Here is a 20017-nt window from a genome sequence, read left to right on the forward strand (position 1 = left end):
TAGCTTTAAAATCAAGCCTATCTTCTATTTCCAATAACTCTTCAAGCTTGAGGTGTGTCTCTGGGAGATTGTCTTCTACCCACTGACTTGAGATCATGCACACCTGTGTTCCAGTGTACTTTATTGAGGAAACATCAAACCAAACATCTCTTTCCAACTAAATTAGCTACTCTGGTTTGCTGCTTGGGTGTTAGATAACAAAGGTAGGCCACCTGCTCCTGATAAATCCCATGTTGTGTCAGCTTTGTCTCTGCTCTCTTGTGATTTTCCTGCATGACATCCTGACTGGTAGTGTTCTTTACTTCTACATCTGTAACAGCGGTCACAGGTACTGCCTGTGCCAGATTGCCTGCCAGATTCTCTTCTCTGGGATTGCTTGTCTGCTCATACTGTTCATTGTATGCAGGGTTGTTGTAGCTGGGTCGGTCCCAGGATATTTATTAGAGAGACTATGTGAGTGAGGTAATATCTTTTATTGGACCAACTTCTGTGTGAGAGAGAATCAAGCTTTCGAGCTGTGTGAGCGAAAAGTTTGTCTCTCTCAGCAACGGCAGTTGGGTCTAAGAAAAGATTCTCTCACTCCCCCGCCCCAATGACATTATCAGTTATTTTGTCCCACTCCTGGGCAGGTTGCTTTAATATGTTAATTTTGGCTTTCACACCTTTGATTTAATCAATATTAGCCTAAAGTTCCTTTTTCTGATTTGTAAATGGGTCATGTGTGGAGACTCCTTGTACCCGAGGAGGAGGTGCCACTTTACTCTGTGACTGGTGGTCAGTGTAGGGTGATTGCACAGAATTACATGCTACTGCCCTAGTACATGCTCCTGTGCTGTTTCTCTACCTCATCAGTGGTTTCTCTGCCTTGCAGCAGTGTGCAGCTTCTCAAACAAGGTCTCATCTGCGGCCTGATTATCTTTTAAATAAGGCTGCATCACAGTCCAAATGTTGACATTCTGCAATCCTGTCAGGACTGAATAGAGAAACTTGTGTTGTATAAGAATAGGATGATATCTTCAACACCACATTCTGCAAGGCATTACCCTCTGATCCCACTGAGGGTTACCAAAAGAAACTACACCATCTACTCAAGAAACTCCCTGAAAAAAGCACAAGAGCAAATCCACACAGACACGCGCCTAGAACCTCGAGCAGGGGTATTCTATCTGCTACCCAAGACCCATAAACCTGGAAATCTTGGATGCCCCATCATCTCAGGCATTGGCACCTTGTCAGCAGGATTGTCTGGTTATGGAGACTCCCTCCTCAGGCCCTACACTACCAGTAGTCCTAGCTATGTTCGAGACACCACTGACTTCCTGAGGAAACTACAATCCATCGATGATCTTCCTGAAAACACCATCCTAGCCACTACGGATGTAGAAGCCTTCTACACCAACATTCCACACAAAGATGAACTACAAGCTGTCAGGAACAGTATCTCCGATAATGTCACGGCAAACCTGGTGGCTGAACTTTGTGACTTTGTCCTCACCCATAACTATTTCACATTTGGGGACAATGTATACCTTCAAATCAACGGCACTGCTATGGGTACCCGCATGGCCCCACAGTATGCCAACATTTTTATGGCTGTCCTAGAACAACGCTTCCTCAGCTCTCGTCCCCTAATGCCCCTACTCTACTTGCATGACATTGATGACATCTTCATCATCTGGACCCATGGAAAAGAAGCCCTTGAGGAATCCCACCATCATTTCAACAATTTCCATCCCACCATCAACCTCAGCCTGAACCAGTCCACACAAGAGATCCACTTCCTGGACACTACAGTGCTAATGAGCGATGGTCACATAAACACCACCCTATACCAGAAACCTACTGAGTGCTATACTTACCTACACGCCTCCAGCTTTCACCCCGACCACACCACACGATCCCTTGTCTACAGCCAAGCTCTACAATACAACCGCATTTGCTCCAACCCCTCAGACAGAGACAAACACCTACAAGATCTCTATCAGCATTCTTACAACTACAGTGCCCACCTGCTGAAGTGAAGAAACAGATTGACAGAGCCAGAAGAGTACCCAGAAGTCACCTACTACAAGACAGGCCCAACAAAGAAAGTAACAGAACACCACTAGCAGTCACCTTCAGCCCCCAACTAAAACCTCTCGAGTGCATCATCAAGGATCTACAACCTATCCAGAAGGATGACCCATCACTCTCTCAGAACTTGGGAGACAGGCCAGTTCTTGCTTACAGACAGTCCCCCAATCTGAAGCAAATACTCACCAGCAACCACACAACAAAAACACTAACCCAGGAACCTATCCTTGCAAAAAGGCCGTTGCTAACTGTGTCCACATATCTATTCAGGGGACACCATCATAGGGCCTAATCACATCAGCCACACTATCAGAGGCTCGTTCACCTGCACAGCTACCAATGTGATATGTCATCATGTGCCAGCAATGCCCCTCTGCCATGTACATTGGCCAAACCGGACAGTCTCTACATAAAAGAATAAATGGACACAAATCAGACGTCAAGAATAACAACATTCAAAACCAGTTGGAGAACACTTCAATCTCTCTTGTCACTCGATTACAGACCTAAAGTGGCAATTCTTCAACAAAAAGACTTCAAAAACAGACTCCAACGAGAGACTGCTGAATTGGAATTAATTTGCAAACTGGACACCATTAACTTAGGCTTGAATAAAGACTGGGAGTGGATGGGTCATTACACGAAGTATAGCATCACAGAATATCAGAGTTGGAAGGGACCTCATGAGGTCATCTAGTCCAACCCTCTGCTCAAAGCAGGACCAGTCCCCAACTAAATCATCCCAGCCAGGGCTTTGTCAAGCCTGACCTTAAAAATATCTAAGGAAGGACATTCCACCACCTCCCTAGGTAATGCATTCCAGTGTTTCACCACCCTCCTAGTGAAAAAGTTTTTCCTAATATCCATCCTAAACCTCCCCCACTGCAACTTGAGACCATTATTCCTTGTTCTGTCATCAGCTACCACTGAGAACAGTCTAGAACCATCCTCTTAGGAACCGCCTTTCAGGTAGTTGAAAGCAGCTATCAAATCCCCCCTCATTCTTCTCTTCCGCAGACTAAACAATCCCAGTTCCCTCAGCCTCTCCTTATAAGTCATGTGTTCCAGTCCCCTAATCATTTTTGTTGCCCTCCGCTGGACGTTTTCCAATATTTCCACATCCTTCTTGTAGTGTGGGGCCCAAAACTGGACACAGTACTCCAGATGAGGCCTCACCAATCTTGAATAGAGGGGAATGATCACGTCCCTCGATCTGCTGGCAATGCCCCTACGTATACATCCCAAAATGCCATTGGCCTTCTTGTCAACAAGGGCACACTGTTGACTCACATCCAGCTTCTCGTCCACTGTAACCCCAAGGTCCTTTTCTGCAGAACTGCTGCCGAGCCATTCGGTCCCTAGTCTGTAGCAGTGCATGGGATTCTTCCATCCTAAGTGCAGGACTCTGCACTTGTCCTTGTTGAACCTCATCAGATTTCTTTTGGCCCAATCCTCTAATTTGTCTAGGTCCCTCTGTATCCTATCCCTGCCCTCCAGTGTATCTACCTCTCCTCCCAGTTTAGTGTCAATAGTAAAACTATTTCCCCATGTTTATTTCCCCCCCTACTGTTCCTCACACGTTCTTGTCAACTGCTGGATATGGCCCACCTTGATTATCACTCCAAAAGATCCCCCCCCCCCCCCCCCGCTGGTAATAGCTCACCTAACCTGATCACTTTTGTTACAGTGTGTATGGTAACACCCATTGTTTCATTTTTCTCTGTGTATATAAAATCCCCCTACTGTATTTTCCACTGAATGCATCCGATGAAGTGAGCTGTAGCTCACGAAAGCTTATACTCAAATAAATTTGTTAGTCTCTAAGGTGCCACAAGTACTCCTTTTCTTTTTAGGTAAAGTTCAGTTGCACCTTTTTCCTGGTAATAGGATTTTAAGGTACACCTCCATTTTGGCAGGCTCAGATTAGCTGAGGCTCAGTCCTGGTCAAACTGCCCTGATTACAGCTTCTGTGATCTCTGCGTCAGTGTACCCCCTTTTGAATCCCACTTTCAATTTAATAAACCAGACTAGTTAGGCTTAAACCTGCCCTTTTGGTGGGAGTTCCCACTCTGTCCCGTTGTTTTAAAGTCTTTCTTTAAAATTGGGTCTGTTTTCTGAGTTGGGAGTGACAAATTTTCCATAGACGTTTGGCTTTTAATTTTTCACACAGCTTGAAATACAGTTTCAGAAATATCTTTATTTTTCAGCATACTGGTTCTGCACTCTCTCTAGTTCAAATGTTCCAGTTTGCTGCTTTGCTATAGCAATGAGATATAAAAGCTTATCTTTTAATCCCAGCAGTGTATACAATCCTTGATCTTTCAACTCTTCCTGTGCATTTAAGCTTATTATAGATTTGATTAAAGCAAAATTAGGGTGACCGTATTTCCCAAAGTGAAAATGGGATATGGCGTGGGGCTAGCCTGAGTCCTTCCTGTCCCCACCCCCAAAGCCACTCGCCTGAGCTCCCCTCCCCGCATGGGGCTGATGTCAGCGTTGCGGCTCACCTGAGACCTGCCTGACCCCTGCGCGAGGTTGGGCTGTTATCACTGCTCGCCCGAGCCCTACTTGCCCCCCTGCCTGGGGCTGGTATCACTGCTTGGCCCCTTGCATGTACCTCTGCACCCCACTTTTTTGACAAAACTGGGCATTTGTCCCATTTGCTCTTGCCAACTGATTAAGAGCAAAAATAATTTTGCCAAAAAAATTGGGACGATCAGGACAGAGCTTAAAAAAGGGACTGTGCTGGCCAAAATGGGATGTATGTTCACCCTAAGCAAAATGGGTTTTTTTGCTGCATTTTCACAGTAACTTGTTCCAGAAATGCTCAAAGAGTCACAAACTTCTCTTAAATGCTCATCCTTTGGCTGGTATAAAAGTCTACCTCCCTGTGAAGGTCCTCTAATTCTTTGCCAGCCATAATGCTTGCAAACAATTAAATCTTCCCTGGCAGCTTTTCCTGGAATAGTCTACAGCAGTTTCCTGTAGGTTCATCTCTCAGGCCTGGTCTACTCTACGAGTTTGTCGAATTTAGGAGTGTTAAATCGAATTAACCATGCACCCGTCCACACAACGAAGCCATTTTTGTCAACATAAAAAGGGCTCTTAAAATCGATTTCTGTACTTCTCCCCAACGAGGGGATTAGTGCTGAAATTGACATCGCTGTTTCAAATTAGGGTTAGGGTGGACACAATTCGATGGTATTGGCCTCTGGGAGCTAACCCACAGTGCACCATTGTGACCACTCTAGACAGCGCTCTGAACTCTGATGCACTGGCCAGGTGTACAGGAAAAGCTCCGGGAACTTTTGAATCTCATTTCCTGTTTGGCCAGGTGAGCTCATCAGCACAGGTGACCATGCAGTCCCAGAATCGAAAAAGAGCTCCAGCATGGACCGAACGGGAGGTACTGGATCTGATCGCTGTATGGGGAGATGAATCCGTGTTATCAGAACTATGTTCCAAAAGACGAAATGCCAAAACATTTAAAAAAATCTCCAAGGCCATGAGGGACAGAGGCTACAGCAGGGACTCAACACAGTGCTGTGTGACACTTAAGGAGCTCAGACAAGCATACCAGAAAACCAAAGAATCAAAGGGACGCTCGGGGACAGAGCCCCAGACATGCCGCTTCTATACTGAGCTGCATGCAATTCTAGGGGGTGCCGCCACCACTACCCCACCCCTGTCTGTGGACTCTGATGATGGGCAGTAGTGTAGCTGGGGGTGGGGGTGGGGGGGTGGAACAGCGGCTGCTCTCCCACCGAGCAGAAGTGGCACCTTTTTACTTTTTTGGTGCCACTTTAATTTTTACTTGCCTGGCAGCACTCCGGGTCTTCGGCGGCGGGGCGGGCAGCGCTCCGGGTTTTCAGCAGCACTTTGGCATCAGGTCCTTCACTCGCTCCGGTCTTCAGCGGCATTTCAACAGTGGGGGGTCCTTCCGTGCCGCCAAAGACCGGAGCAAGTGAAGGACCTGATGCCGAACTGCCGCTGACGACCAGAGCGCCGCTGGGTGAGTACAAACGGGTGGTGCCTTTTTATCTCCACTCCCCCTGTTTTCTCCACCTGGCTATGCCACTGATGATGGGTTACTCTCCGCCATGCCAGAGGATTTTGCGGACAGAGAAGATGAGGAGGATGAGCTTGAGGAGAGCACACAGCACATCGTTCTCTCTGACAGCCAGGATCTTTTTATCACCTTGACTGAAATACCCTCCCAACCCAACCAAGCCGGAGAAGGGACCTCCGGTGAGTGTACCTTTTTAAATATAATACATGTTTTAAAAGCAAGCGTTTTTTAATGATTAATTTGCCCTGAGGTTTGGGATGCATTTGTGGTCAGTACAGCTACTGGAAAAGTCTGTTAACATGTCTGGGGATAGAGCGGAAATCCTCCAGGGACATCTCCATGAAGCTCTTCTGGAGGTACTCTAAAAGCCTTTGCAGAAGGTTTCTGGGGAGAGCAGCCTTATTCTGTGATATCGTTCATGGTAACCTGGTTGAAATAGGGGAATTTGATTAAGGGGACATTCAGAGGTGGCCATTCCTACTAGGCTGTTTGCCTGTGGCTGAAAAGAAATCCTCCCTGTAGTTAGCCTAGTGGGGGGCGGAGGGGGATGCATTGGTGCTGAGTTGTTCACGTTTGGCTAGCAGTGATCTTCCTTGATACCAGCCACGTGGTGTGGGGGAGGGTAAAGCAATCATCCCAGAGAATTGGATTGGGGGGGTTAGTTTGGTTTCTGCTGCTGCATGAAAACCACAGAACTAAATTGTCAACTCAACGGGCTTTGCTTGGTATGGGAAAGGGGGGCGCTGCTCTTACGAAGGTTGCAGAAGCCGAAAGACTATGGCTTACCATGGCCGCCTGCAAGCTGAATTCTGTTGCCCGGCACTGCGTGTGTGATCTCTAACAGCAAAGCCGCAGGCACTCAATATAAGATGCGAAATGCGACCTTGTACCGAAATCACATGTGCTATCTAATGTGAATAGTAGTGTTCACCATGAAAGAGTATAGCCATTGTTCTGTAAAATGTGTCTTTTTAAATACTTCACTCCCTTTTTTTCCTCCCGCAGCTGCAAATGTTTCAAGCTTCCCTCCTCCGTCCCAAAGGCTATCTCAGATAAGGCGGTGAAAAAAAACACACGTGTGATGAAATGTTCTCTGAGCTCATGCAGTTGTCCGGCACTGACAGAGCTCAGCAGAATGTGTGGAGAGACACAGTAGCACAGTACAGGAAAGCGGCCAATGAATGTGAGGACAGGAGGGACGATCGAGAGGAGAGATGGCGGCAGGAAGATCAGAGAAGGAAGGACACAACGCTGGGGCTACTGCGGGATCAAACGGACAGGCTCTGGCATCTGGTGGAGGTTCATGAATGGTAGCAGGATCACAGACTGCTGCTGCAGCGCCCTTCCTCCTCCCCAAGTTCCATAGCCTCCTCACCCAGACGCCCAAGAATGCGCGGGTGGGGGAGGCTCTGGGCACCCAACCATTCCACCCCAGTGGACAGCCCAAGCAACAGAAGGCTGTCATTCAACAGGTTTTGAAGTGGCCTTTTCCTTCCCTCCTACCCTCCTCCCACACCCCACCCAGGCTACCTTGTGAGTTGTCTCCCTATTTTTATAATCAATTAATAAAGAATACATAGTGACTTTTTCCTTTGCAGGCAAGCTGTGATCGAAGGGGGGAGGGCGGGTGGCTTACAGGGAATTGGAGTCAACCAAGGGGGCGGGTTTTCATCAAGGAGAAACCAATCGAAACGTCGCACGGTACCCTGGCCAGTCATGAAACTGGTTTTCAAAGCTTCTCTGATGCACAGGGCTTCCTGCTGTGCTCTTCTAATCGCCCTGCTGTCTGGCTGTGCATATTCAGCGGCTAGGCGATTTGCCTCAACCTCCCACCCTGCCATAAATGTTTCCCCCTTACTGTCTCAGAGATTGTGGAGCACACAGCAAGCAACAATAACAGTGGGAATATTGGTTTCGCTGAGGTCTAAGCGAGTCAGTAAACTGCGCCAGTGCGCTTTTAAACATCCAAATGCACATTCTACCACCATTCTGCACTTGCTCATCCTGTAGTTGAACAGCTCCTGACTACTGTCCAGGCTGCCTGTGTACAGCTTCATGAGCCAGGGCATTAGGGAGTAGGCTGGGTCCCCAAGGATAACTATAGGCATTTCAACATCCCCAACGGTTATTTTCTGGTCTGGGAATAAAGTCCCTTTCTGCAGCTTTTGAAACAGACCAGAGTTCCTGAAGATGTGAGCGTCATGTACCTTTCCCAGCCATCCCACATTGATGTTGGTGAAATGTCCCTTGTGATCCACCAGTGCTTGCATCACCACTGAAAAGTACCCATTGAGGTTATGTACTGGCTGCCCTCGTGGTCTGGTCCCAAGATAGGGGTATGCGTTCTGTATATTGCCCCACCACAGTTAGGGAATCCCATTGCAGCAAAGCCATCTATTATGACCTGCACATTTCCCAGAGTCACTACCTTTGATAGCAGCAGCTCAATGATTGCGTTGGCTACTTGTATCACAGCAATCCCCACAGTAGATTTGCCCACTCCAAATTGATTCCCGACTGACCGGTAGCTGTCTGGCATTGCAAGCTTCCACAGGGCTATTGCCACTCGCTTCTCAACTGTGAGGCTGCTCATCTTGGTATTCTTGCGCTTCAGGGCAGGGGAAAGCAAATCACAAAGTTCCATGGAAGTGTCCTTATGCATGCGAAAGTTTTGCAGCCACTGGGAATCGTCCCAAACCTGCAATGCTATGCGGTCCCACCACTTTGTGCTTGTTTCCCGGGCCCAGAATCGGCGTTCCACGGCATGAGCCTGCCCCATTAACACCATGATCTCCAAATTGCGGGGACCATGGTTTTAGAGAAATCTGTGTCCATGTCCTCATCACTCTCGTCACTGTGCCACCATCGCCTCCTTGCCTGTTTTTTCAGGTTCTGGTTCTGCATAAACTGCAGGATACTGCGCGAGGTGTTTACAATGGCCATAACTGCTGCGGTGAGCTGAACGGGCTCCATGCTTGGCGTGCTATGGCGTCTGCTCGGGCAATCCAGGGAAAAGGGTGTGAAATGATTGTCTGCCATTGCTTTCACAGAGGGAACGTTGACTGACGACACTTACCCATAACCACCTGCAACAAATTTTTGGCCCCATCAGGCATTGGGAGCTCAGCCCAGAATTCCAATGGGCAGCGGGGACTGCGGGAACTGTGGGATTAGCTACTCACAGTGCACCGCTCGGAATGTCAGCACTTGCCACGGTACTGTGGACGCACACCACCGATTAATGTGCTTAGTGTGGATGCATGCACTCTACTTTATACGATCTGTTCCCAAAAATCTACTTCTGTAAAATCGGAGTAATTTTGTAGTGTAGACAAGGCCTCAAGGTGGTCAGATCATTGCATTCAGCTTCTCCTGTCTGTGCTTGTTAAGTGTTACATTCCTACATCAGAGACTGTTCCAAACTGGAGTTTAATAAAATTTAGTTAAACAAAGAAACACAGCTTTTGCAGAAGCCCCATTGCTGCTCAGTTCTTTTAGAGCACACACAACTTTACTGCTGCAACCAGTGCTATCCTCTTTGGCTCCTTCAGCAGACCTTCGGTCCTTAATGGGAGGGGGGCAGGGCACAGGTAAATCTAACTCTGACATTTCTGTGTGAGTGCTATACCTCTACATCCAATAATGATGGAGAAGTATGTTATGCGGGCCTTCCCAGAAGATCTGAGCACATGTTCTTTGTAGCACTCCAAACTCCAGCTAGCCTGGGAAGACTAAGACTAACTGACACAGTGCTGTTGTATTTGGCGAATGTTTCTTAAAATCCCAAAATACTGTGTTCATTTAAATTCAAAAAACAAAAATAAAGCCTTTAAGTCATCAAAACACATTTTTAATATTAAGGTGTTCAGTGCATTTTATCTAATCTCTGATTTTATACACTGTGTCACCATGGCATCTGAGCTCTCTTCACCCCTCAAAAAATGTTAGGCCTGGTCTTTCAGAAGTGCTCGTCATTCGCAGCTCCTGCTGACATCAGCTGGAGTTATGGATAGTCAGCACCTCGGAAAATAAGCCCCCTAACATCTAAGCTTCAACTAAATTGATGTTTGCCTTTTAACTGTTGCACATTTAAATGTAGTTACATGTTTCCATAGGTGAAGACTCTTGGAGAGAGGGTGGTTCTGTATGTTCTGAATCGAATTATTTATCGCAAACAAGAAATTGAGCGAAATGAGATCCCCTTCCTCTGTCACAGCAGCAATGACTATGCTAAGATTCTGTGGAAAAAAGGAGAGGCCATTGGGTTCTATTCTGTTAAACCTGCAGGTAAAAATAATTATTTTTTTTTAAATAAAGCAATGGAAAACCAAACTCCTTTATCAGAACTTTTAAGGTGCACTCATGTGTGTGATTGAGACATCAACCTTTTCTTGAATTCTTAGAGCAGGCAAGGTTTTGGGTAAAATTTTCAAAAGTGACTTTAGGCTCTGAAATCACTTATGCTTTTTTTTTTTTTTTTTTTTTTAATTTTGCCCATAATCTTTTTAGTAGTCATTATGGGTACTGCACTATGCCCAGGATTCTAGGTTTCAAAATTTTTGCTTCCTGCACACAATCCTTCTTAGTCAGCAATGACCATTGTGACAGGGTCGGGCCAGATGTCTATAGGAGAGTAATAGAAGGCAGATACATTAGCCCCAGGCTAAGTAGGTCCCTTTTTCCCTGGGTAAGGTAACAGGGAAGTTTCCAGAACAATCAGGAACCTTCTGGAGACCATTAAGACAGGCTGATTAGAACACCTGCAGCCAATCAAGAAGCTGCTAGAATCAATTAAGGCAGGCTAATCAGGGCACCTGGGTTTTAAAAAGGAGCTCACTTCAGTTTGTGGTGTGCGTGTGAGAAGCTGGGAGCAAGAGGCACTAGGAGCTGAAAGTGAGAATGCGGACTGTTGGAGGACTGAGGTGTACAAGCATTATCAGACACCAGGAGGAAGGTCCTCTGGTGAGGATAAAGAAGGTGTTGGGAGGAGGCCATGGGGAAGTAGCCAAGGGAGTTGTAGCTGTTGCACAGCTGTTCCAGGAGGCACTCTAGACAGCAGCATTCCACAGGGCCCTGGGCTGGAACCCGGAGTAGAGGGCGGGCCCGGGTTCCCCCCAACTCCTGGTCAGACACAGGAGGAGTCTACCTGGATTGTGAATTCAGAAAAAAACCCAGCCAAGCTGAGGGCTGCCGTGAGGCTCCAAGGCGAGCAAATCTGCCAATAAACGCAAGACCACCAAGGAAGAGCAGGAACTTTGTCACACCACCAACAATGCCTGTAGTGCCACGGCGAAACCCATATCGTGGCAAGGTGCAGTGTCTGCTGCTTGTTCCCCAAGAAGGGTGGGAACTTCATCTAATGGAAAAGGCCTTGAGGCTGCAGTCGTACCTAGGCCATGGGACCACTCCCATACTTCAGCCTGACTTAGTAAGGTGTGTGTCTCATGCCACTAGGGCCGACTCAGGAGTGAGGGAGTCGACCCCCACAGATCTCTTGGTGTCATCTTGTCAGGAGGACAGGGAGCATTTTCATAAATATAAAAGAGTAAATCCTCCTCCAAATCCACTTAGAAGAAGTTGAATAGAGCCCTGCCTAAATTGAGCAAGTCTTCTAGCTCAATCCAAGAGAATTTAGAACGTCCTAAGTTTCAGGGGCATGACAAGAAAGCCCACAAATCTAGGGCTCTGTTGGTACCAGACCACAGTTTGGCGACAGTAGTGTCTCTAGTACCATCCATTGTCAGTTGGTTTGGAAGCGTGGCTTCGAACAGTGTGCTCACCAAATCAGCATCCATGAACACAATAGTAACTGTTCCCACCCATCAAATTAATATCATTTCTGCTGTGGTGGAAGACTCTATGCCAAGAATGCATTGGCATGCCATTCCTTTCCTCCTTACTGGATCGGATGATCATTACAGATACCTCCTTGTTAGATTAGGTAGCTCATATTGGCAACCACACAGCACAAGGCACTCGATATCTCGAGAGTCCAATCCAAAATCTCCTAAACTGTTTGTCACTGTAGCAGAAAGTGTTCAGGGTCAAGCTATAACCTCTCAAAGAATCTCGAAATATATCTCAGGCTGTATTTTGTTCTCTCTCCCTCTCACTCATGGGGCAAGGGTTCATTCCACAAGAGCACAAGTGACGTCTATGGCATCGCTTCAAGAAGTACCTCTATATAATATTTGCAAAGCAGCTACATGGCGTTCCATCAACACGTCTGCGAGGCGTTATGTTTAGTACAAGATTCCTATGCTGATACATTCTTTTGGAAGGGCAGTCCTTGGTCTGCCCTGCCATCTATATCCTCATACCCTCGTTCTGCTTGAGTACTGTTTGCACTCACCCATGTTGGAATACATATAGGGACCAGTACTTAAAGAGAAAGTTACTTACCTTCGTAACTAGAGGTCCTTCAAGATATTTGGTCCCGATCTATATTCCAGTACCCGCTCTTCTTCCCTGCTGCTTTGAATCATCTTTTGATTCATGGTAGAGAAGGAACTGGAGAAGCAATCAGTCTGCCCTACTACAATCTCTTCTGTTGGAGACATGAGGAGAGTGAAGGTGCATGCCAGACTGACAGGTACAGCTTTCAGAATTCTCCGGCTCTGGGTGCATGGAGCACCTGCATACCTCACAGTGGAATACAGATAGGGACCACAAGAACCTCCAATTACAAAGGTAAGTAGCTTCTTCTTATATCCCCATAACTCAAGAGGCAAAAATTTTGTCCAGTGTTCTACCCTTTTAACACTGAAGATGTACAGTAGTGCTGCATAAAGACATATGTGCGTCATAGGGGACAATATTTTGTGCACAGTCTAATATATTTTGGATATGGTCAGACCAATTTGGTGAAGGTGAAATTCACCCAGACTGTGGAAGTTACAAACATTAATGCTGTATTGTGCACATTTAGGGTCTGATCCTGCAATTCTCCTGTGTGCAGAACCCTAGTTGATCTCAGGGTGGCTGCAGGGTCAGGTCTCATTACTGCTGTTCTTTATTTGTGTGTATTGTGCTAGTGCCTAGGACCCCAGTCACAGACCATGACCCCATTTTGCTAGGTGCTGTACAAACATAGAACAAAATGATTGGTCCAAGGAGCTTACAATTTAAGTAGCATGTTTCCATGTCATTAACATTGCTTTATAGATAGTTCTCTCATTTCTTCTCACTGCTTAAATATACATTATAAATTCTGATTGTTATAAAACTTGATTGCATTTTTCACTTTTGCTGGATTAAATCTAACTTAATTGTAAATAATTTGTTGAGCACACTGACAGCCCTCCTTAAATAATAGAATATCTAATTTTGGGCCAAAGTGGTATGATCTGACATCCTAACTTTATCCTCGTCTCAGTAGAAGGTTTTTGAATTAACTTCAGGGAAATTTGTGGTGAATTGCAACTGTTGTACAGCTAAGTGCACAAGAAGGGTTCTATGCCTTCCTCTGAAGCATCTGGCCTTGTCCACTATCAGAAACATGATATTGGGCCAGATGGGCCATTGATCTGTTCCAGTATGGTAATTCCTGTGTGGAAGGTAATTGGCAGATGGCATGTCTTTGTTTTGTTTATCAATATTGTGTCTGTGAACATAGCTATGAAACTGCTCAGGTCCTAATGGAGCAATATTCACGCTAAAATTTAAGCCGCCACAATGATCACAAAAATGACTTCTGGGTTGAAATGTTAATACTTTATTCTAGTTTCTGTTACAACTGATTTTATTACATTCTGAGTGAGGGAGGAGTGTTTATAATAAATATTTGTTCCATATACGTTGTGGCAATTAGATCATGCAAGTACACTTACTTTTCATGTTCTATCATTTACTAATCCGGAGATAATAAACATCCAAGACTATTTGTATGTGAAATACTGTTATACTTCATGGGTTCCCCCCCCTCCTTTCTGCGGTGATAGACTGAGATGTAGTCCAGTGGTCAGACCACAGGACTGGGTTTTTTTCTAATTTCATCTTGGATGTGGACTTACTGCGTAACCTTAGACAAATGACTTAATCTCTCTTGCCTGAGTTTTTCTTGCTTGGCAAATGAGAATAGCAATTGACCTCACAAAAGTATTGTGAGGACTAATTAGTTAATGTCTGTGATGAGTGCTATATATGAGATGTGTATTATTATTTTATTTGGATTGTAAACTCTTTAGGGTAGGGGCTTTCTTTTCTTTGTGTGCACAGGGCCTAGCACTGTGGAGTTCCAGTCCCACCTTGGGACCAGTATTTACCACTGTAATACAAATCCAGATAAATAACATTTATTACTCTATGTAACCGGGCGCAGAATCACCGGCGGTACCTCCTGCTGGTCATCTCAGGGAATTAGCGTTCCAGCCTCTAGGGGGCCCTCTTCAGGCTGGTGTCTCGCCTTGCTGCTGGCTCCCATGTCCCTCCCAGTGGTGCCTGGTGCCCCTTTCACTGGCTGCTGCCCACTGGCAGTACCCCACAGTTCTGGGTCTCCTCCTCCCAGGGGAACCTTGCACCCACTATCCATACCTCGCCTCAGTTTTAGGCTCCTGCCAGTCACCAGCTAGCCCCCGCACCCTGGGGCAGACTGCAGTATGAGCCACTCATCAGAGGCAAGGTTGGGTTTGGACCTGCTGCCTCTGTCTAACCTTGGGCTGTCTCCTGCAACCACAGTACCTGTTGGGCCTAATGCTAGGCCACAGCCTGGGGCTTTCCTGGCTGGAGCTCCTCAGGCCCTTCCCTAGCCCCGCTCCAATCTAGGTACTCTGCTTAGGTCCCTCTCTCTCAGAACTAGAGAGAGAGTGTCTTTCTGCTCCTGGCTTCCCTGGCTTTTACAAGGCCCACTGGGTCTGTTTGGGGCGAGGCCCCCAGCTGCGGCTGCTCTGCCAATCAGCCCAGCTCTTCCCCTGCCCCAGCCCCTCTCCCAGGGCTATCTTAAACCCTTCTGGGCCGGAGCGGGTGTCTACCCTACTACACTCTACCAGTGAGTTCATGGTTACCATTCAAGAATTCTTCAATACTTAAATTGCTGTGTTGTGTCACAGTGCACCTGTTTTTAATTATAATTATTATTTGTAATCCATGCTATACTATGAATGGAAAAATCCCTTCTTGTAAAATTTTGCCTTGACTTCAGCATTATTGATGTTCTGTAAAAAGTTGGGGGGGGATAATGATTTGTGTTTCAGTTCCTAAATGAGAGCTGACTTCCATAATTATGGGTTTGTTTTTAAACAGTTTTTTAATCTATGTAAAGAGAATATATTTGGATTGAGCCTTTTGGCTTTTTCTTCCATCTTTTCACTGCATTCTCTTTTCCAGATTTCCCCAAGAAATAACTCAGCAGGATTCCAAAGTGTGCCTTTCCCCCCACTACCTTCTCATCTGTAGCCTTCCATTTTTTATCGTGTAGTAGTAGGCCACTATACCAGACAAGCTTTCTTACATCTGTAAAGCTGCAAAAATACAAAGTTGGGCCAGCGAGCCAGTGAGTGACTGAATGTGGCTGCTATGTGTGCAGTACATCTATTATCATCAGGATACAGTAAAAGCCAAGCCCCTATATGTTGCTGATGATCTAAAACTGTGACAAATCAATGATGAAATAATGATGTATGGTTTTTCATGATTTCAGGAAGCCTATGTAGCTCCTATCTTACCCAAAGTTATCAGCTTCCAGTGCTGGACACAATGTTTGTGAGAAAGAGACATCGTGGGAAAGATTTTGGGTTAATGATGTTGGAGGATTTTGTGGATTCCTTCACTGAAGACACACTTGGTCTTCGCTACCCACTGTCATCTTTCATATATACAGGTAAACTCTGTAATTTTTTTCCTGTCTTGTCCACTCTGGCTTTCTTTAAACTTCCAAATAAATACTCCCATCTCAGTTCAACATGGAAGGAAGAGATTAAATTTCTTAAAGTTCATGACAAACTTTAAATTTAAATAAATATAAAATATGCTGTTATTCAATGAACCTTAAAAAATCAGATGGAGAATGTGCATGCTGTTTTATTTTCTTGTAATCCTTGAATTTCTATTGGTTAATATTATATCTAGGGCTGTCAATTAATCGCAGTTAACTCATGCAATTAACTAAAAAAAAAATTAATCACGATTAATCGCAGTTTTAATCGCACTGTTAAACAATAGAATACCAATTGAAATTTATTAAATATTTTGGATTTTTTCTACATTTTCATATGGTATTCTGTGTTGTCATTGAAATCAGTGTATATTGTTTATTACAAATATTTGCATTGTAAAAATGATAACCAAAAGAAATAGTATTTTTCAATTCACCTCATACAAGTACTGTAGTGCTATCTCTTTGTTGTGAAAGTGCAATTTACAAATGTAGCTTTTGTTGTTACATAACTGCAGTCAAAAACAAAACAATGTAAAACTTCAGAGCCTGCAAGTCCACTCTGTCCTACTTCTTATTCAGCCAATCACTCAGAAAAACAAGTTTGTTTACATTTACAGGAGATAATTCTGCTCACTTCTTATTTACAATGTCACCAGAAAGTGAGAACAGTCATTCACATGGCACTTTTGTAGCCGGCATTGCAAGGTATTTACGTGCCAGATGTGCTAAAGATTCGTAGGACCCTTCATGCTTCGGCCCCCATTCCAGAGGACATACTTCCATGCCTATGACGCTTGTTTACAAAAATAATGGTTTAATTAAATTTGTGACTGAACTCCTTGGGGGTTCCCCTGTTCCATTTTACCTGCATTCTGACACATATTTCATATTTCTGTGGGCACCAGAAAAATCCTACTCTTTCTGACTCTGCTACTTTTGGAATTGCAGATACACTTGGCTGAAAGTGCTCTTCCCAAAATAAGTCCATAATGCTTTTCCCCTTTAGTTTTAAAAGTTTAAAATATTAGTTTATTTTAATTGTAACATTAGTTAGTATTAAATAAGGGGAGGGGGGATTGCTGTCTCTCCGGTGCTGGCTTGCTGAGATCTTGCCACAGAGGTGAACAAGAATCCAAACTGGTGAAATAACTGAAGTGTTCATGGGTGAGATACAAATATTGACAAGCTCTGAGGGCAAATGTTACCCCAGAATGCGTGTGGAGGAGGGAGAGAAGGTTCCTGGTTCCTGAGGCTGTGGTATGTCCCAAAGCCAAAATATAAGGGCAGTTTAATAACGTGTGGAGGCGCTTCCTGCACTCCCACAATGAAGCATACTGGCTGTGGGAGTCCTCTGGGGTTCCTGTCTACTCTCTACTGCCAGGGGCAATATCCAGAGATGGTTCAGGAACCAGAACACACACTCTGTCTCCTGCCTCTACAGAGTGGGGGATGAGATGGGACATGACAGGGCTCAGGATGGAAGGAGCTTGCTGGCAGTAGTTGCTGTCTCAACTGGCTGATCTATTTAAAAGGGCAATGTGCTTAGAGTGGGGCCAGCGCACTTAAAGGGGAAATGTGCATCTCTCTTTCACACACACAGTATGTTGTCTGTCTGGCTCTCTCTCTCGCTCTCTCTCTCTCTCACACACACACACACTCACTCTCTCTCTCTCACACACACACACACACACTGTGTGTCTGTCTCTCTCTACCATGCTGTGTCTCCTCCCTTCATTTGTGCTGCCTTGAAGTGTGTGAGGCTACATTAACAACAATGTGTTAACCCCTTGAGGGCTCAGCCGAGTGCTACTTCATCATTTATCAGTAAGGTATTCCCTGGGAAATATCCCACCCTCTTCCACCCTCTGGCTCCACCACCTCAACCAAGCTTCACAATCATCATTGCTGTGTACAGTATTAAATTGTTTGTTTAAAACTTATACTGTGTATATATATGTGTGTGTGTATATCTATATATCTAACTATATAGTCTTCTATATAGATATCTATATATAGTCTTTTGTCTGGCAAAAAAAATGTCCCTGGAACCTAACCCATGCTATTTACGTTAATTCTTATGGGGAAATTGAATTCGCTTAACATCGTTTCACTTGAAGTCACATTTTTCAGGAACATAACTACAACATTAAGCAAGGAGTTACTGTAACTATTTTTAATACCCAAAAATGCTTCCTAAAAGACAGGAAAAAAACCCTACAGTCCCTGCCCCCTTAAGATTACCATCTAAATTTAACGCTCATGTCAAGGTTCCTCCCCCACTCTGAACTCTAGGGTACAGATGTGGGGACCTGCATGAAAACCTCCTAAGCTTACTTTTACCAGCTTAGGTTAAAACTTCCCCAAGGTACAAATTAATTTTATCCTTTGTCCTTGGAATAACCACTGCCACCACCAAACTCTAACTGGGTTTACTGGGAAATGTAGTTTGGACATGTCTTTCCCCCCAAAATCCTCCCAACCCTTGCACCCCACTTCCTGGGAAAGGTTTGGTAAAAATCCTCACCAATTTGCATAGGTGACCACAGACCCAAACCCTTGGATCTGAGAACAATGAAAAAGCATTCAGTTTTCTTACAAGAAGACTTTTAATAGAAATAGAAGTAAATAGAGGTAAAGGAATCACCTCTGTAAAATCAGGATGGTAGATACCTTACAGGGTAATTAGATTCAAAACGTAGAGAATCCCTCTAGGCAAAACCTTAAGTTACAGAAAAGACACACAGACAGAAATAGTCATTCTATTCAGCACAATTCTTTTCTCAGCCATTTAGAGAAATCATAATCTAATGCATACCTAGCTAGATTACTTACTAAAAGGTCTAAGACTCCATTCCTGTTCTATCCCCGACAAAAGCAGCATACCAACAGACACGGACCCTTTGTTTCTCTCCCTCCTCCCAGCTTTTGAAAGTATCTTGTCTCCTCATTGGTCATTTTGGTCAGGTGCCAGTGAGGTTACCTTTAGCTTTACCTTTAGGTTACCTTTAGTTTCTTAACCCTTTACAGGTGAGAGGATTTTTCCTCTGGCCAGGAGGGAGTTTAAAGGGGTTTACCCTTCCCTTTATATTTATGACAGCTCACTTGTGAGCTGTAGCTCACGAAAGCTTATGCTCAAATAAATTTGTTAGTCTCTAAGGTGCCACAAGTACTCCTTTTCTTTTTGCGAATACAGACTAACACGGCTGCTACTCTGAAACCAATCTAAATGTAAGACATAGCACAATGATGAAAGGTGCTAAATAAGAGGACGGGACTGGGTTCTAGATGGATGAGGATTACAGAAATGTTATCATATAGTTACTCAGGTTAGACATGCACATCTTGCTGGCTCAGTTCCATTTTGTTTGTGATGTATTATAAATATGATAAAGTAGAAGGTCAGATTATAATTGACTCGGTAGGATAGTGTTTGAATAATTTCTTAAGATGAGTTACAGATGTGCATACTGTGTGGTGTGGTTTTGTTTTATTTATGTTTCTTCAGCTTGTAAGCAGTATTTTGAAAAGTACCCAGGGGATCATGATCTTCTATGGGAAGTTGAAGGAGCAGGACACTGGTTCCAGAGAACACCTATTACCAGTGTATTGCAGAGAGAAACACTCAAAACTACAGGTAAAGAGGCTTTGGAAGCAAGGCCAGGAAACTATTGAAACTTGAAAAGTAAAGTTACATTGTACAGTGTCTACAACAATTTTTGTAGACAGTCCCACTGTGAACAATCCCCATAGAAGTCATTGGAAAGATGCCAGCTAACTTCATTATTTAAATTGTATCTGCACTTTTTTTCTGTTGAATTTTTCTAAGAGCAGGAGCCTCTCAAAAAGAAAACAACAGTTCCCAGACTGAGGAGTGTTTTCTGCCGTCTGCAATGGAATCTGAAACAGGAAGTGAACAAAGCACAGAGATTGAAACGCAGCTAAGGGTAGGTACACACAGTGTTTTCTGTATACATAAAAGCAAAGAGCTTTTACAGAATTAT

General features: G+C 44.7%; 1 protein-coding gene across 10 annotated transcripts in view; it reads left to right on the forward strand.

Annotated features, from left to right (window-relative positions):
* Positions 1-20017, forward strand: part of FAM169A (family with sequence similarity 169 member A) — a 66860-nt gene that overhangs the window by 34607 nt on the left and 12236 nt on the right. For all 10 annotated transcript variants that reach the window (XM_073344252.2, XM_073344249.2, XM_073344248.2 and 7 more), the window contains 4 exons: positions 10258-10429; positions 15780-15959; positions 19522-19650; positions 19848-19960. In XM_073344252.2, coding sequence (XP_073200353.1) covers positions 10258-10429; positions 15780-15959; positions 19522-19650; positions 19848-19960 — 594 coding nt within the window. The remainder of the gene's footprint in view (positions 1-10257; positions 10430-15779; positions 15960-19521; positions 19651-19847; positions 19961-20017) is intronic.

Source organism: Lepidochelys kempii, chromosome 5, assembly GCF_965140285.1.
Source record: "Lepidochelys kempii isolate rLepKem1 chromosome 5, rLepKem1.hap1, whole genome shotgun sequence".
Lineage (NCBI taxonomy): Eukaryota > Metazoa > Chordata > Testudines > Cheloniidae > Lepidochelys > Lepidochelys kempii.